At 54.0% G+C, this 16,432-nt stretch overlaps 4 protein-coding genes and 1 pseudogene across 5 annotated transcripts, besides 1 other annotated feature; 2 read left to right on the forward strand and 3 right to left on the reverse strand.

Annotated features, from left to right (window-relative positions):
* Positions 1–69: 69 nt before the first annotated feature.
* Positions 70–1,734, reverse strand: NCS57_00269700 (Dihydroorotase; the record flags this gene model as incomplete). Its single annotated transcript, XM_053052721.1, has 10 exons — positions 70–421; positions 474–618; positions 680–743; positions 800–918; positions 1,011–1,094; positions 1,144–1,222; positions 1,275–1,340; positions 1,413–1,439; positions 1,542–1,554; positions 1,610–1,734. The coding sequence occupies 10 exons, from the start codon at positions 1,732–1,734 to the stop codon at positions 70–72; spliced, it is 1,074 nt and encodes a 357-aa protein (XP_052917967.1).
* Positions 1,735–2,213: 479 nt separating this feature from the next.
* Positions 2,214–4,432, forward strand: NCS57_00269800 (uncharacterized protein; the record flags this gene model as incomplete). Its single annotated transcript, XM_053052722.1, has 3 exons — positions 2,214–2,715; positions 2,768–4,270; positions 4,326–4,432. 3 exons carry the CDS (start codon positions 2,214–2,216, stop codon positions 4,430–4,432), a joined length of 2,112 nt encoding a protein of 703 aa, XP_052917968.1.
* Positions 4,433–5,014: 582 nt separating this feature from the next.
* On the reverse strand, positions 5,015–8,282 carry NCS57_00269900 (annotated as a pseudogene). Its single transcript has 3 exons — positions 7,940–8,282; positions 5,774–7,878; positions 5,015–5,719 (listed from the first exon to the last, which is right to left on the reverse strand).
* Positions 5,015–8,282: a sequence feature.
* Positions 8,283–9,038: 756 nt separating this feature from the next.
* On the forward strand, positions 9,039–10,564 carry NCS57_00270000 (Isocitrate dehydrogenase [NAD] subunit, mitochondrial; the record flags this gene model as incomplete). The annotated part of the gene is made up of 5 exons (XM_053052723.1): positions 9,039–9,125; positions 9,208–9,270; positions 9,417–9,503; positions 9,568–9,690; positions 9,773–10,564. 5 exons carry the CDS (start codon positions 9,039–9,041, stop codon positions 10,562–10,564), a joined length of 1,152 nt encoding a protein of 383 aa, XP_052917969.1.
* Positions 10,565–11,801: 1,237 nt separating this feature from the next.
* NCS57_00270100 (F-box domain-containing protein) lies at positions 11,802–14,923 on the reverse strand (the record flags this gene model as incomplete). Its single annotated transcript, XM_053052724.1, has 4 exons — positions 11,802–12,251; positions 12,300–14,364; positions 14,423–14,763; positions 14,822–14,923. 4 exons carry the CDS (start codon positions 14,921–14,923, stop codon positions 11,802–11,804), a joined length of 2,958 nt encoding a protein of 985 aa, XP_052917970.1.
* Between the last annotated feature and the right edge of the window lie 1,509 nt (positions 14,924–16,432).

Below are 16,432 nucleotides of genomic sequence, written 5' to 3' on the forward strand. Positions count from 1 at the left end.
TCCTCATTCTATGCTCAACACCCCCTATGCCGCAACTCCGTTTTCCAATCATAGCTCATTTTTATTGACTCAAGCCCAGGTCAGGCTGAACACCTCAGCGCCGTGCCTGGAGATGCCAACCTCATTCTTCCCATCGGCACTGCGGATGCTAGTGGGGATCTTCTCTCCCTTCCTCTCCAGAATGATCTTGTTCTCCGAAACCTCGGGGAGCTTGTAGAAGCGACGGCCATTGCGGCTGAAGAAGTTCTCAAGCTTCTCCTGGGTGACGTCGGCGTCGGTGATGACGCCACGCTCGATGGCCTCCTCGAGGCCGAGAAGGACGAGCTGCGTCACATATGGCTGGGTGAAGACACCGGCGGGCGCCTTGCCCTGCTCGGCAGAAGTCTTGGACTGGAGGGGGTGAGGGGCACTGTCACTTCCACTACAGGAGGTGGTTAAAATGTGAATTGAGTAAAGGTGGGAAATGGGCTTACAAGAAGAACTTGGTGTTGCCGCTGACAACGGCCTTGACCAAGGCATCGCGGTCGGTGGGCTTCTTGGGGATGGGCTTGCAGAAGGCGAAGGGATCGCAGCAAGCCTCGTGGGAGGTGAGGTAGAGGTGGTGAGCCGTGATGGTAGCTATTAATGGCGTTAGATGAATGTGATTCTTTGTACGGTCTCACAGCCGAGGAGAACATACCACCAACAGTAGGTCCACAGGCCTTGACAGCCTCGACAGCAGCGGCAGTGGTGCAGTGCTCAAGCTTTGGTCTCGGTGTTAGTCGCCGTTTAGTTGAGGTGTGGTTGAGTGCCAACATACCACAATGCGAAGGGCAGGGAATCGCTCATGGAGCTGCTTCAGAGTAGGGAGGAAAGCCTCTTCCAGGGTAGTACCAGCTGGTGCAAGAGACTCGAGAACCTCGCCGTGGATGTTCAACACTACGAACAGACGGAGATGTCAGCCTAGACAGCCCCTGCTTGACTATTCCCCGCCGAAAGGAGAACAAATCTCAAAGAATGGGATCTCTTACCAATACCATGCTTCTCCATGGCGGCGAAAGTGTCGTAGAAGGCCGTAATATCCGAAACACCACTCTCAGAGTTGGTGGTCACACCTGTATGGTGTAAGTGCCATGTCTATCTCAACAGGAGGAGGGAGCTTGCCCTGGGGGTAGAGCTTCACACCGGTGATACCGGCAGCAGCAGCCTGTTCAATAACCTCTGGGGTAACAGAGGGGTGAAGCTAGCAGAAGTTAGGGTACGCCATGGATATCATGGACAGGGGCAGGACTAACGTAGAGCGACATGAGAAAGTTGACATCCTTGGTGATGGCAGTAAGCTTGGACTTGTACTCGAGCACCTATACAAGGGTTAGTTATTTGTTATAGGTCGCATAGGATAATTCCGTGTCAATGGGGTACGAGTTACATACCTGCTCAACCGATGTGAGAGGAGGCAGCTATAATCAAATATCAGTAACCATTCAACAAGCATAGATGTCATGATGAAGCCATCTCTGAAATAAATCACTCAAAACACGGAATTTACAAAAGCCACATACGAGATTGGGCATTCTATTTTCTTCTATTAGCTTTCTCAATTCTCTCTTCTAGGATACAGAGTCCATACACGAAAGCCGTATCAACTCCACCCTGCCGCACAGTCGGGACTACTAAGTCCATTAGTTCACCCTGGCGCAAGTGAACATGCATGTCAGCCGCGGCCGGCAGCTCAAGTCGCTGAATGTTCTTCATGGTGGAAGATTTTGGAGGTGTTTCCGAGTTCAATTGCAATTATTGAACCTTGTAATTCAAGGACGAGCAAGGATATGATTGAGCAGCGGGGTGTCGCTTTTTTTCGTGGTGTGATGAAGGGGACCCCGCGATTTGGAGGGTGCACGGGTGATGACTAAGATCGACGTTTGACTTTTCTCTGCATCGGAGATTTTCTACCAATCACAGTGTCCCAACCATGACTCGGATTAACCCCTCGGCCGGCTTTCGACAGGCGGTGTGAGAAATTTGTCGGTCTGAGGAGGCAGAATCTAGCCACGGCGAATCCCCATCACCAATTCCGCCAGCCCTACGGTGCCATCTGCCTGCTTCTACTGAACGGAACGGGACTGGACGTCCAGCTCTGGTCTTTTTTTGGTGGAATAGGCGTTTCTGACGCCTTGACGGATCAGGTTGCGGGCCAGGCGCTTGCAACCACCGCCCGTGAGCGCGCAATCGCCATGGGCCGCAAGCCCAATCCTCTCATCCTTGAGTACTTCGTCCGAGGCCCCAAGCTCAACGATAACAGCAACAGGTATCCGCACACCTGTAAGCAATGCGGCGAGAACTTTCCCAAGGGCCGCATCGATAGCTTGACCACCCACATCACCAAGAAATGCCCTGCCATCTCCGAGTCAGACCGCATGCGAGCCTGCCTCGAGCTCCATGGTATCACCAACGCTCGTGCCGCCCCAGAGCGACCGCCTCCTGATGCGCAGACCAACGGCCAGACAGTGGACGTCCCCAACCTTCCCCAAGGATGGAGTGCTCTTGAGACTCTTGCCGAAGCCTCGCGACAGGTCGATCTTAATGAGAACAACCGTGGCCAGAGCGCTCCAGGTGCCACCGACCCCGCCGACCCCGCCAGTACTCACGTTGTTGAACGTTTCGAACTTCATGAGCAATTCACCCTCGACAACCCTCCCGTGAGCTACGAGAATCGATCGCAGCAGCAAAATAGAGGTAAGACGCTACACGGTCCGTTGTGAGAAGTTGAACTAACGCTCAGTGACAGCCGTAGTCCAACAGCCGCTTCCTGGACCTGAACTATCTCCCGAGGAACGACTTCAGGCATTGCTCCCCAACAGCGTTGCCTCGCCAGATGCTTCCAACATATCTGTTGCCGTTGCTGCTACCGCGCGGCTAAACCCGTCGCTTCTCGACCCCCAGCTCGTCAATGAAAATGGTTCATCGACACCGCCTCCGACCGTCGAACTCGCGCCTCCCGTCGAAACCTCCCCAAGTGCGGTAACTGCCCCTGATGGGGGCATCTCGCAGCCATGGGGCGAAATGACATACTTGGCTACCGCATCGCCAGTGCCGATTGTCCCCGATCACCCCCCTGCGCCTATTCAGATGAACCGAGGCGGTGTACGCATGGATACGGGCGATGGGCAGCTGAATGGGAGGCCCCGGCATTCTCGATCCCGATTCACAGCAGCTCGGCGCAAGGAGGTCCAGGAGGTCCGCAAGATCGGTGCCTGTATCAGATGCAGGATCCTCCGCAAGAACTGTGGCAAGGGAACACCATGTGATACTTGCCGAAAGGTCTTGTCGCCTCGCGTCTGGAGAACTGGCTGCGTTCGGACGAGGCTTCAAGAGCAACTGGATTTGTACTCGGCTGGTGTTCAGGTTGTCTTGTCCCAGAATCGAATCAACCTGCTGAAGAGCCAGCTCCAGATGACCCACGATGGCACTGTGATTGAGGTCTCTCACTTCCCCGAAATTGGCAAAGTCATCGTTATGGAAGCCTTTGTCGCATTGCTAGAGCCTAGTGAGACATTGGCTGCGACACGAGGTAGCAAAGACTCTTTTTGGCAGGTCATCATGATCGATCAGGACAAGGAGGACATCCCGGGCAAGGTGGAAGCTTATATGCGGGATGTCTTTCACCTCTTCATTGAGCGTGAGCCATCGAGGTTCATGCGCGTCACCCTGGAACTCGCCATTCAGCAACTGTCAGAAGGCGAGGATGATCTACTCCGAAAATCCCTGGAACTTTGGGGTTTGGTCGAGAGTATCGACCGTGAGAGACAGTGGAACATTATTGAAAAGCCCGCGAGTGAGGGAGAGGAGCCACGACGTATCCAGGAGGCCGAGAGCGAGAACGACGCCGATATCTACACCACCATCTGCATGCAGCTGAACGCAGCAGCCGAGAGAAAGGCAAACAACACTTCCAAGGCCCTGCTGAGCGGCATGCACCGAGTACTTCAGGACAGTAAAGTCAAGGTCAACTTCAAGATGTACCTCACGGCGCTCATCTTCCTCAACTGCCTCGAGAAATCGACGTGGGCTTTCAAGGCTTGGGAGCAGGACCATCTTCGTCCTGGGTGGCCCCTGGAGAGGGATCCCAGCGTGTTCACACAGCAGGGAGGTAACTTGGCAGGCCTGCTCAAGATGCTGTTGGCAATTCGCAAGGCTCTGCCACAGACGCTTCGCAATGCCTCTGGGAAGCTGGCCACTTCGGAGCAAGAACCTATTGTTGCGAGTTACTTCCAGGACCTTGATCTGGACTGTAAGTCTAGTAGCCCCTTTCATCTTATAACAAGAATGCTAATCATCATTCCCAGACGACGCTATCCTGGCCCGACAAGAAGGGTCCCAATTCTCTCCTGCAGACTCTCGGTCCCTCGAGATGATGTTCTGCTCTCACCTTCTCATCACCAACACCCCGTAGACGGCATGAGCCAGGTGTTTTTGCACGCTTGCCTCATATTCGCCAACGGGTCTCAGTGACTGGGAACCCGACTTTCACCTTTCGACCAACTAATGGCTAATGACTGGACGGAAAACAAAAAAGCAACGATTCTTTTTCTTTCTAGATACCACACGATGATGCATGTATGACTATAGGCGTTTGAGCCAAACGGGCTACTCAGGGGGGAGGGAGGGCATGAAAAAAGAAAAACCTAGTATAAAAACGGCCACGACTACTTGGAACTGGCGTTACGGCATAGACAAAGCGAGATACCTCGGGGGTCTTGACGAGATGGAAGATATAGGTTTTTGGTGGAACTCGGGAAATAAACTGCATTACCGTGTTGCTCATCATTTTGCATTGCTCGCTCCTTGGAAGAATCTTTTTTCAGACACAGTATATGGCCACTTGCTACTATATCCACACGCTCCCGTCATCAACGATACTACTCCTAGGGTCAAATGTACTACTACTGTTGGACTCAACCTCCTTCTCCTTCTCCTCCTGCTTCCCGCTCTCGGAAGCCCCGAAAGCCGTTCGAGCACGCATCTCGGAAGCCCCCTAGGTCGACGAGATGCCGCTGTTGTTCCGACTCGGCCCGTGGCCCGGCCGCTTGGGCTTCCGGAAGCAGGCAAACTCGTTCTTGCTGGCGTCGCGCAGGCGCTTGAGGACGTTGCGCATCTCACCCAGCTCGCCCTGCAGGCGGGCGCGGGCCTCGTTGTCAGTACGCGCGTCGAGCTCCTGGTAGATCTGGCTCTGCAGCTCCGAAGCGCGCTCTGAAGTGTAGTGGCTGAGGGTCTGGGCGACAAACTCGACGTCGAGCGTCGCCTGCATGAGGGCCTCGAGGGAGTAGCGCGGGCGTCGGCGGAAGGCCTCGAGGAGCTGGACCGAGGTCTGCTCGAGGAGGAAGGACAGCACCTCAAAGGTGAGGGCGGGCGCCGTGGTCGAGACCTGTGAGTGGACGAGGACCAGGCTGAGGAGGGCTTCATAGACGTATGGCTTGGCCGTTTGAGTGCGTTGACCATGGCCAGGGGCCCAGTCGGGGGCCGAGACGCCGGACTGAATGATGTCGCGAAGCCTTTCGATCGACTGCTTGGTGTAGGATTGGAAGAGCCGCTCGTGGATTTGTCCGAGGACTTCGCGAATCTTCTTTGACTCCTCCATCAACTTGACAAAGAAGGCATTTTCAAACTGCAAGTTGAGACTCGGCACGACCTGCGAGCGGAGTGATTGGAGGTTGCTAAGGGTCATGAGCATGCGAATGTTCTAGAAGTAATGTTAGCAAGACGAAGCAACCAGCAGTGTTGAAATGTCACTCACCCTGTCTCCAGAATTCAACGCCGCCTTGCCCGCCATCGAGGGTATCGCGGCTGACGCAAGTGATCCCTCGCCATCGATGGACCAGTCGTCTTCAGTCCTCTTCAGAGAGCGCTCGGCGTTCTCAACCATTCCACTCAACGCCTTGTACAGGGTGGAAACGTATTGACTGCGCACCATCTGAAGCAGCTTCGCCGGGGGCGGCAAAACGATATCTCCCGCTCCTGGCTTGGACATGGCGTCAGAGATATAGAGGATCTTTTGCATTCCCGTGAGCAGAGCCCCCTCAAAGGCAGCAAAGCTCGCCGGCATTCTTGTCACGTCACCCAGCTCGGCTGAACGCTCCCAATCCTCCGCATACTTAATGTTTTCAGCATCTCGGTTCCAAGCAGCGCACAAGGCAGTGACACAGCGCTCCCGTGAGCCTCCGACGAGAGTCTTGAGGCGTTCCAGCACTTGATTATCCCCTGAGGCAATGGGATCAATGCTCGCCATATCAGATGCTCCTGAGCCGACAAGGGTGAGCATCTTGGATAGGTAGTGAACTCCACTGATAGAGTTGGACCAAGGAGGCCAGAACGCGAGCTTCTCCCATGCCTCACCTCTCTTGGGCGATGGTGGTGGTAGGTTATTCGGGTCAAAGTTGAAGCGAGGATCTCGCGCCGAAGTCGGTGTCAGGCCACCAGATCTGGGGGTATGTGGTACAGGAGAGGGTGAGTTTGGAGTTGGTGGTAGGGGCGAGAACAATAGCGAGACATCTTCAGGTGGCAGATCCACGAAGAAGGCAAAGACGTGCTCACGTAGCATGTCCACCAGTTCGACTGCTCCCTTCCGCAACTCGCCGATGCTCTGCGGCGATAGTTCATGATGATGTTTGGATTCTCCGAGATAGCCCACGGGGAGAGTTGCTTGGGACTTGCCGTCAATGAATCCTGAGACCATCTGCCAGAAATCCACAACCTCAGCGAGAATGCCCTTGGACGACAACAGGCTGCTCAGGAATGAGAGCATCTTCTCCCAAAGTTCAATAACATCGGCAGAGTCGAATGTGAGAGGCTTGCCCTCGATGACGGGCCGGCCAAGAGATCTCAGATGAGCTGCGATCGCGCTGGGGTTTGGTTTATCGGCGACAGCCAGTCTGCGACGAAGCACCTCAATCTCAACCTTGGAGCGGTCTGCTGTTGACTGGATCTTGCCCTTGAGATAATCATATCGGCTCAGAAGCCAGACCCAGATCGGGTTGTCGTCAGCGCCAAGTTCAAGGAGCAGACTAATGAGCTCCGTGTGCTGATCTGAGGCTCTGCCCGTCATCGTATCCGACTTGGATGCCGTATGAAGGGTGACAAGCCTCTTCCATACATCGCGCTTGAAGCTTCGAATCTGCTGGTCCACGTCATGCCACATCCGCGCCGCCATCAATAGTTGATAGAGTTGCGGCTCAGTGGGAGTGTCTCCCCCCAGCTCATCCGACAATCGTCGCGCTTCATCTGCAATCTTCCTGGCCTTGTTAAACTCCTCGACGAGTGACTCGTAGTCCTTGCGCTTAATGCTGTCAGCTACCTGGCTGCTCAGCTCCACATAGTCCTTGAATCTAGTCATATGGTTTGACACGGTCTTGAGGTTCTCCTCCTTCTCGCGTCCTCCCAGGGCAGGGCCCCAGACATCCTCAGCTTTGGCCGAAACGTCCAGTAGAGGGGCCTTAATACCCAGAACACCATACTCGCTCTCCTTGGTAAGCGCGTTCTTCTTTCGCGTATCAGCAGCCGCAGGTGATCCAAGCGGGTTGCTGAGTCCCAGTCCAGCTCCAACGCCGCTGTTCCGGAAGCTACTGCGACTAGCAGCGCGGGAATGGCCACGAGCGCGGGCGGAAGGCGGTTCGACGCCGCGATACTTCATCTCCTTATAGACATTATCTATAGTAGCTTTCGCCTTGACGAATCTTTCAAAGTTCGTCTCAACCAGGACTTTGAGTGAAGCCGACTTCTGATCGATGGATTGTGAGAGAACGTCGAGACCGGTGAGCAAACTTCGAGTATCGGCAGTCGCATGCATCTGGGAGAGGAAGAGCGCAGGAGAAAATGTCGTCGAGGAGAGGAGAAATCGGTTTCCTGAGTATCATGCCAAGTCAGTCTCCGTCCAACGATAGCTACGGGCGAGGCGGAGCCGTACGGAGACGGTGATCATCTTGAAGCGGTAGACCAAGATGCTTCAGCGTTCTAACGACGCTGTCTGTAGTTCCCAAAGGATCTGGCTCATCTTTCTGAACCAGGTTTCCAACACCGCCCTTGCCACCTTCTGAACCTGGGATCACGCTCTTTCGCGTGCTCACGGCTCTCTCAAGCGCCTGGTATCTGGACTGTCTTCGCTGCAGCTTGACATCCTTCTCGTCGTCGTCCGAGTCAAGGTCTTCCAGGTCCTTCTCGGCCGGCCATTCTGAAGGATACAGTGTAGGGATCTGGTAGAAATCGAGGATTGTGCGCTCGGTGTCGGCCATGATGACGACGGAGCTTAAGCTAAAGGTGGGACAATCAGGGGATGCGGCGCATGCTCGTTTCGGTGGGCGGGTTGGATTGCGCCTGGTCGGCGCTAGTAGAAGCAACTCCTCTGCTTAATATAGGATCCGCTCGTGACGATAATTCGTGCCGTGGTGTCTTGTTACAGCGGCCGTCGTGCGAGGCGACGTTGGTTTAAAGACTCGATGCTGTGCTGTGAGCTGTAACTAAGCTGCTGCATGCATGTGGCTGGGCCGTCGTGGTGGTGAAACGCTCCAGCCTCAAGTGTGGCTCAAACCTGTGACGTGCATGGCCTAAGCGCGCGGTGTGGCTAGTGAGGGTCCTGCAAGCAACAAGTGAGGCGCGGCTGCCCACCGGCCCCTCGTCGGCTCGGAGAGGCCGTTAGGGTAGCAACAAAAAAGGTGCTAAGCGGAAGTCCGGCGGCATACGAGGCTTGTAGCCGAAACAAGATCTAGAAAAAACGCGGAAAAGTGGAGGCCAGTGGATCCGTGCGCCACAATTACCACAGTATGTCCACAATTGCCCGTGGCTCGCGGTGGCTAGTGGCTCTCTTTGGGCTGTCATTGTGGCTCGTCGGCTCGCAGCATTGGCCCATTCATCCATTGCCCTTGGAAACTTCTAACTTTTGGTCCCATCAACTCTTTCTCTCAAGAAACCTCTCTTTTTTCCCTTCCTTCTCCTCCACGCCTCTCCCCTCCTCCTCCTTGCTTCTCCCGCGGTAGTCACCCCGTCTAATTGCATCGCTCGTCCTCAAAATGCTGGCCATTCGAGCTATCCAGACCTCTGCCTCGCGGCACGCCGTGCGCGCAGCTCCCCGCGCTGCTGTGTCGTGGGCCGTCTACGTATGAGATCACCACCACCCGCCAAACTCTCTGCACGAGTTTTAGCGCAACACCACCAATCCTTTACTGACTGCTTCTACAGAACCGATGCTACTCGACCGCTGGCGAAAAGGTGGCCAAGTATAACGGCACCAAGGATGCCAATGTACGTTTTGCGCTCCCTCATAACACAGCATCTGGATGATCCTAGCGTTCGGCTGGGCCGAGCATGGTGCCGAGATAAAATAGCTCAGTCACAACGCTTGGCTACAGCCTCGGTCACAATTGACAGTCTGCTAACATGATGCGCAGGGCAACTTTCTTGTCAGCTTGATCGAGGGTGACGGTATTGGCCCCGAGATCTCCCAGTCCGTCAAGGACATCTTTGCCGCCGCCAAGGTATGTCATGACAACTCGCCTCGTGTAAGACGAAAAGGCCTGTGCTAACAACAACCACCTCTAGACCCCCATTGCCTGGGAGCCTGTCGACGTCACCCCCATCATCAAGGACGGCAAGACCGCCATCCCCCAGGACGCCATCGACAACATCGAGAAGAACAAGGTTGCCCTCAAGGGTCCCCTCGCTGTATGTTAACCCGAGCGCAAATCCGTCGCATCCGGCGCACCTCGGACAATGAATGGCCATGTCCTCTAACATGATGCTCCAGACCCCCGTTGGCAAGGGCCATGTCTCCCTCAACCTGACCCTCCGCCGAACCTTCAACCTCTTTGCCAACCTGCGACCATGCCGCTCCGTCGCCGGCTACGAGACCCCCTACGACAACGTCGACACCGTCCTGATCCGAGAGAACACCGAGGGCGAGTACTCTGGCATTGAGCACGTCGTCGTCGATGGTGTCGTCCAGAGCATCAAGCTCATCACCCGCGAGGCCAGCGAGCGTGTCCTCCGATTCGCCTTCCAGCACGCCGAGTCCATTGGCCGCAAGAAGGTCCGTGTCGTCCACAAGGCCACCATCATGAAGCTCTCGGACGGTCTCTTCCTCAAGGTCGCCGAGGAGGTCGCCAAGGACTTCCCCGGCATCGAGTTCGACGCCGAGCTCCTCGACAACAGCTGCCTCAAGATGGTCACCGACCCCACCCCCTACAACGACAAGGTCCTTGTCATGCCCAACCTGTACGGTGACATTCTCTCTGACATGTGCGCCGGTCTCATCGGCGGTCTGGGCCTCACCCCCTCGGGCAACATCGGTGACGAGTGCTCCATCTTCGAGGCCGTCCACGGCTCCGCCCCCGACATTGCCGGCAAGGGCCTGGCCAACCCCACCGCCCTCCTCCTCAGCTCCATCATGATGCTGCGACACATGGGTCTCACCGAGCACGCCTCCCGCATCGAGACCGCCATCTTTGATACCCTCGCCGAGGGCAAGGCCCTGACCGGCGACCTTGGCGGCAAGGCCAAGACCCACGAGTACGCCCAGGCCATCATCTCGAGGCTGTAAATACCCTCCCACCTAGTTTAGATACCTGCTGCTTGGCCCGGATGTAGGCGCGTTTTCCTTTTGGGGAGTGATTGATGTAAACTGTACCACACCTAGATTCAGGCTACGGCGAAATGATTACGGAGTTGTCCTTCACACAGACTCGGATTTCTCATGAGAAACTGGTGACGCCCAGACTACGCACAGATTAGGTTTGGCTGCTGGTGTCTTGGTATAACGAGATGTAGTTGATGCATGAATATGATTTTCTTTGTTGAAGCAATATATGGACCATGTGCATTGGTGATTTACTTCCATTTTCTCTGTGCAATAATGCACTACAAGTTGTCCTCAAGCTGTTGTTGTGGTGTTGAACCGCTTATCTGGCGGGGTTCTTTATCAGATAAGCGGCTGGGCTAGTAAAACATCCAGGGTAGTGGAGGTTCCTAAGGTGGGGGGGCGCTCAACTACTTACACTGAGTTGCGAATACCTTCACAACGAATTCATGCAACCGGGCGGATGGTTTAGTGGAATAATACTCCTATTGTTCATTACTATTGGAGTGGTCCAGGGTTCGAGTCCCTGTTCGCCCAGGCTTCAACGGTCAGATTCAGTGAGATTTCCAACGTTGTTGCTGACTCTTTTTTGCGGAAACAGGCAGCAACCGGACCCAGGCCAGCCGCAAAGTAACAACCTTAAACCAGGGTTCTCAGTTTCCATGGAATCAATATATCTATCCAATGTTTCAAGAGGGATATAATTGACTGTTGGCTTCTCCAAAGGAAACAACCTCAAGTTAACGCTTTCATTCACCCCTTTTACACATCTTTAACCCTTACTCTTCCACTAAACCACCACTTACAAGCGAGTGGGTTACCGTCAGCAGGCATAATACTAGGCACCAACGCAATCCAGTCACCGGTTATTTTCTTCAACACATCTTCACATGGATCGATTCACAATAGGAACAGCATCATATCTCGGCTCCGTGACATGGCATAATTTTAGATCCCACGATATGCTCAAGTCTCAACTCCATTTCGCTTGAAATCAAGCCCCATTAAAAATGCGTCGCTTCGTAACATACATACATAGAGACCCAAAATCGTGATAACTCGCTATATCCAATCGTCCCATGAATCGCTCCTCCTAGTCCTTTCCAAAGCTGATGCCGAGGAGCCAAAGGCATCATTTTCCCATCACAAACCACCCATGACTCCAGGTGCTTCCTTTCCAATATCCAACCAACATGCGACTTTACAGTCGTCCAGTCCGAATCTCCTTGTCAAAGATCCTGACCCCCCAAACTTCGAAAAACTGCAACACCCCAACTGTTTTGAGCCGAAGTCGCTTTCCACAGTTTGACGCGTCGTCGTCATCGTCATCGCTTTCACTGTCGGATGCCCAAGTCGGCAGCACGGGGAGAGCACTGTCATTATGGTGAAGGCCCATAGACAGCTTTTCCTTACCCTTGTCTCTCCTCTTGGGCGCCTCTTCAGGAGTGTCTGAAGGCCTGATCACTCGGTCTAGCCTGTCATCTTCCATTGCAATCCACTCCAGCTTCAACTCGGGATGGTGTGAGAGGTTGTCCACGATAAAGTTGAGAATCTCGCGCATGACCCAGATACAAGTGTCATTGTTCCTGAATCGAAGGATATTGATGGCACGAAGGTTGACCAACCCAGCAAAGTATTGCATAAAGGCATGCTGTCATTCATGTTAGCCGAGCTCGCTCAAGGATTTCACTAGACTTACCACCGCGTGGATGTTCATACTCAGAGCCAGCTCCTCTAGCTGTGCTCCGCGGTTGCAGATGAGAATCATTGCCTTCTGGTTGGCATCCCAGACAGAGCTGTTGGACTCGTCCTTGATCATGAGCCTCTTGAGTGTGGGCATGTGCTTCTTCAGCACCAGTCGACGAATCTGATCAATCGTTACAGTAGTTCGAGGAGCGAAGCTCTCGGGCTTGAACTTGGGGCTTCGTTCCAGCATGAAGAGGTCGTGAAGCTCATCCAGCTGCGACATGCAGGTGAGGAATGCCGTCGACACATTGTCCGTAAAGACGCTCCGCAACGCCAGCGGGTGAATCTTGTTCTCCTTGGAAAGCATCGTCCAGATTGGGCTCTGGTTTCCCACGTTGAGGAGGGTCAAGTTCCTGATGCACCTCAGGTCAATGGCCCTCGACAGGACAGAGGCTTTGACCGGGATGAGGTGAATTCCCAGTGTTTCAAGGGCGATTCCGCGTGTTTCTCGGATATAGTCGTCCATCGACTGTTGCAGATCAGCACTGTTTGCCAGTGGCTTTTCCTTGAGTTCTTTCTGGACTTTATGGACTTCGGCGTCGGTTGCCCTTATCTCGCGCTCAACGTCCAAAACGCACTGCTTGAGTCTCTTCATGCGGCCCTCTGCTTCCATGACCTGCTCGATATCCACCCCATTGCTGTCAGCCAGCAGTGTAGTGATCCTCTGATTGAGTGAAATAATGTCATTCTGAAGGTGCGACAGATTCAACAGGAACGTCTCATAATCCGATCGCTGATCATCTAGTGCTTCGAACAGTTTCCTGAGGCCGGATTTAGAGATCGTAGGTGGCGTCTTCGGTGGTGTCTTTGAGGAAGAAGCCGGCTCCGACGTTTCTTGGGGCTGTGGCTCAGGTTGCTTGTCATCTGAATCCTTGGTTTGCTGTTCATCGGACTCCTCATCCATGTCTTCCACCATATCCAAATGCTCGATTTCGATATCGTCGGGCGACAAATCGCCACTAGGGCCCTTGTTTTTGGATCGATCAGGCAAGGTTACCGAAGTCTTGGCCTCTGAGTCCGAACTGGCATCTTTCTTGGCTGGTTGCTCTTCTCCATCCTTGGGCGCCGCTGAGCTGCTATCAGATGGTCCATCGGGCTGTTGAGATGGCTGTTCGCAAGAGTCTGCATACTTTCTTGCAGCCTTTTCGATCATATCCAAAATATCCTGCTGCGCAGAGGTGAAGTCACGCGAGCCGTTGACATGTGACATCAACCTTGAGGACACACTCTTGATAGACGACACAAATTCATCACGAGGGTCGACCGAATTGCCATTGTTGTCCGTCTCCTGGCCTTCTGGCTGGCTACACGCCACATCCCGGGGGCTGTGATGCAATGCCGGTTTCTTGGTGATTGATGATTCAACATCAAAGATCTTTCCTAGGATGGCTTCTTGAAGCTTGCGCTCCTCTTGAGAACGGAATGTCTTTGCAGGGCCAGTTGCATCGAAATTGGTGCTTTGAGAAGCGGGGACAACCTGGAACTCGTCGTCGACATCGGAATCATCCGGATCAGAATCGGGCGGCGGTCGCCTCGCCTGCAACGCCATGGACTCGGAGAGGGACAGGTGCAACTCAGTCAGGGTCGAGGCTGAGTTTCTGACACATGCTTTCAGCTCAGTTACCGACTCGAGACTGTCTATATCAAGGACGGAGAGGCTTTTTAGTCGCTTGAATCCTGAAAGTGTTGGGGGCTCTTGAGCCTCTGACCCACGTTTTCCAGCCTTTGACTTGGAAAACTGCTTCGACAGGGGCAGCATGGATGGCGGCGAAGCGCTCAAAACCGGTCCCGAGTTCACGCCAGTGAGAGGAGCTGAGAAGACAGGTGGGGGCGGAGGCGGAGGGATGTCATAGTAATGAGCAGCCACTGGTGGAGGGTCGTCAATGACCAGTGGAAGAGGGGGCGGCGTCATGTAATAGGTCTCTCCAGCCTGCATGCGAATGTGGAATTTGGTCAATGTCCTGATCTTGTGCAGTTCTCGATAGACAGGTCTACTGAGTTCGACTCGGATGTTCCACCTAAGAGGAGTCAGTCGCTGAGGAGTCAAGGAGAATGGAGCAATGCCTAGACACATACCTGAAGGTCTCGAGCGACTTGGCCTTCTTCAGGGTCAGGTAGAGAAGAGTGTTCAGAAACTTGCCGCAACTAGCACTGTATAGATAGGGCTTATAAGCATGTTCAGCCTTAATGCCAGTGCTCACCGTATCCATGGACAGTTCCCTGAGATGCTTGGCATAGTTGTACTCGCTCGTGGTGAAGGTGTCAAGGCCACCTGCGAGGCCGTCGATGGGTGACTCGAATCTGACATCATCGTCGTCTGGGAAGAGAATGTTGAAGCTGCGGTAGAGCTGAGCAGAGGCGAGGTCGTGGAAGTGCCGGGAGACGAGCGCGCAACATATCAGATCTGACTGGGAACACTATGAGGGCATTAGTAAATGCATCATGCAGGATGGATATACATCTAGGACTGCGCACATGGGACAAAATCTCCTGTTGAGTCTCGGCCGGGAGATCCAGAAACGTGAGCGCGGTCCTGGGCGGGGTGGCAGCCTCGTCGCCGGCAGCCTCCGCAACCATGATGTATGAGCGGGGGCAGCGTGGCAACTAGGCTGGCTGGACCGACGACAATGGTTGTCGAGAGGTGTTTGTATTCGGAGAAACAATACGCAGTAGGAGGCGCGGGTGAGAGGATGAAGTTGTCGTCTCGAAGCCGGAGCGGATGGTGGATGAAGCGATGGATGGCTCGTCTCGCGATGCGACTTGGGGATGCGATGCGGATGCGCCTGATATTGATGAAGTCGAAAGATGGTCGCCAGTAACGAGAGTCACAAAAAGTTATAGGCTAATACCAAAAAGAGGGAGCCGATGTGGCGATTCCAAAAGGTTATATGTAGGTACCGTAGGCGCTGTCGTTGCTGGCTGTGTGTTGAATATGGGACGGGTTGAGGAGAAGCAAGTCGCAAGTCGCTCTGTCGCGGGTCTCAGGTTCCGGGGTCTTTGTTGGTTGGACCTACCGGCGGAGGACTAAGATGTGGATGCTGGTTGATGTGGATGTGGGTGTGGATGCGGACGGTGGGCGGGGCGGATCAACGATTCCCAGTCGGGGCCTGACAGGTCGGGATATGGTGCTACTTTATTACCACGGCGGTTAAAGGAGTCAATAGATTGACAAAGGCTGGACGGTTTATGGGTCAGAGGTTTTCTAGACTGGTTGCTCAGATATCTATCTTCACAGACAAGTCCTATCGACTATCCGGGTTGCCTTTCAACAGGTAGGCACCTACACTACAAGCAAACCTGCGGCTTGCTCTCCCGACGGCACGAACCGAAAATAGATGATATTAGGCGTGTACCACCGATGGTCTTGGCGTTTCTCGCTCTCCGGCATTGTGCGACAGAGAGAAAACAGAATGAGACTGCTGTAAATGTCCGACATGAAAGTCAAATCGCCTTGTCTGCAGGGATCCCTGTTGTTTCAACGCAAAGTGCGTTGACAAGTGTATTTTGGAGTCAGCCAGTCAGTCATTCACTCACCCGCTAGCCAGGTATCTTTGTTGGTTAGTGGAGATACTCAGTGCTGTTCTTGAAATCAGAGTCAAGAATACGGTGAAGCCGACAGTGAGGCGTCCGGTCTGCCTGACAATGAATCTGCCGCTGCTGAATTCTCCCACAGACTCCGGGCGATCTCATCGACACGTGGCCATACTTGACTTGCAGCCCTGCCTGTCGGGATCCTGGGCTGTTGGCAATGAGACATCCCATCTGATCTCAGAACGGTAATGGATGTTTAAACATTTACAACCATCCGGGTCACCGGCACTAGCATTTGCGGAGAGGCAACCATGTAGTTGGACCAAGACGCCGGTGAACACAAAAAGTTGGCAAATTTTTCTGTGCATCAAAGCTTGACCCATAAAGTGTGTGTACTCTGGTTTTTGTGCGAGTGCTTTGGGCACGTTACTCTGCAGCCCCTTTGTTGCTTGGACTGTGTTGGTAGGATGAAAGAAGGTAGTATTCTCATCCAGATATCGCCATGGGACGAACCCGCAGCCCGCCCTGAATCACAGGGACAACTGCGAGGCTAAA

The sequence above is a fragment of the Fusarium keratoplasticum genome, chromosome 2 (assembly GCF_025433545.1).
Source record: "Fusarium keratoplasticum isolate Fu6.1 chromosome 2, whole genome shotgun sequence".
Classification (NCBI taxonomy): Eukaryota; Fungi; Ascomycota; class Sordariomycetes; order Hypocreales; family Nectriaceae; genus Fusarium; species Fusarium keratoplasticum.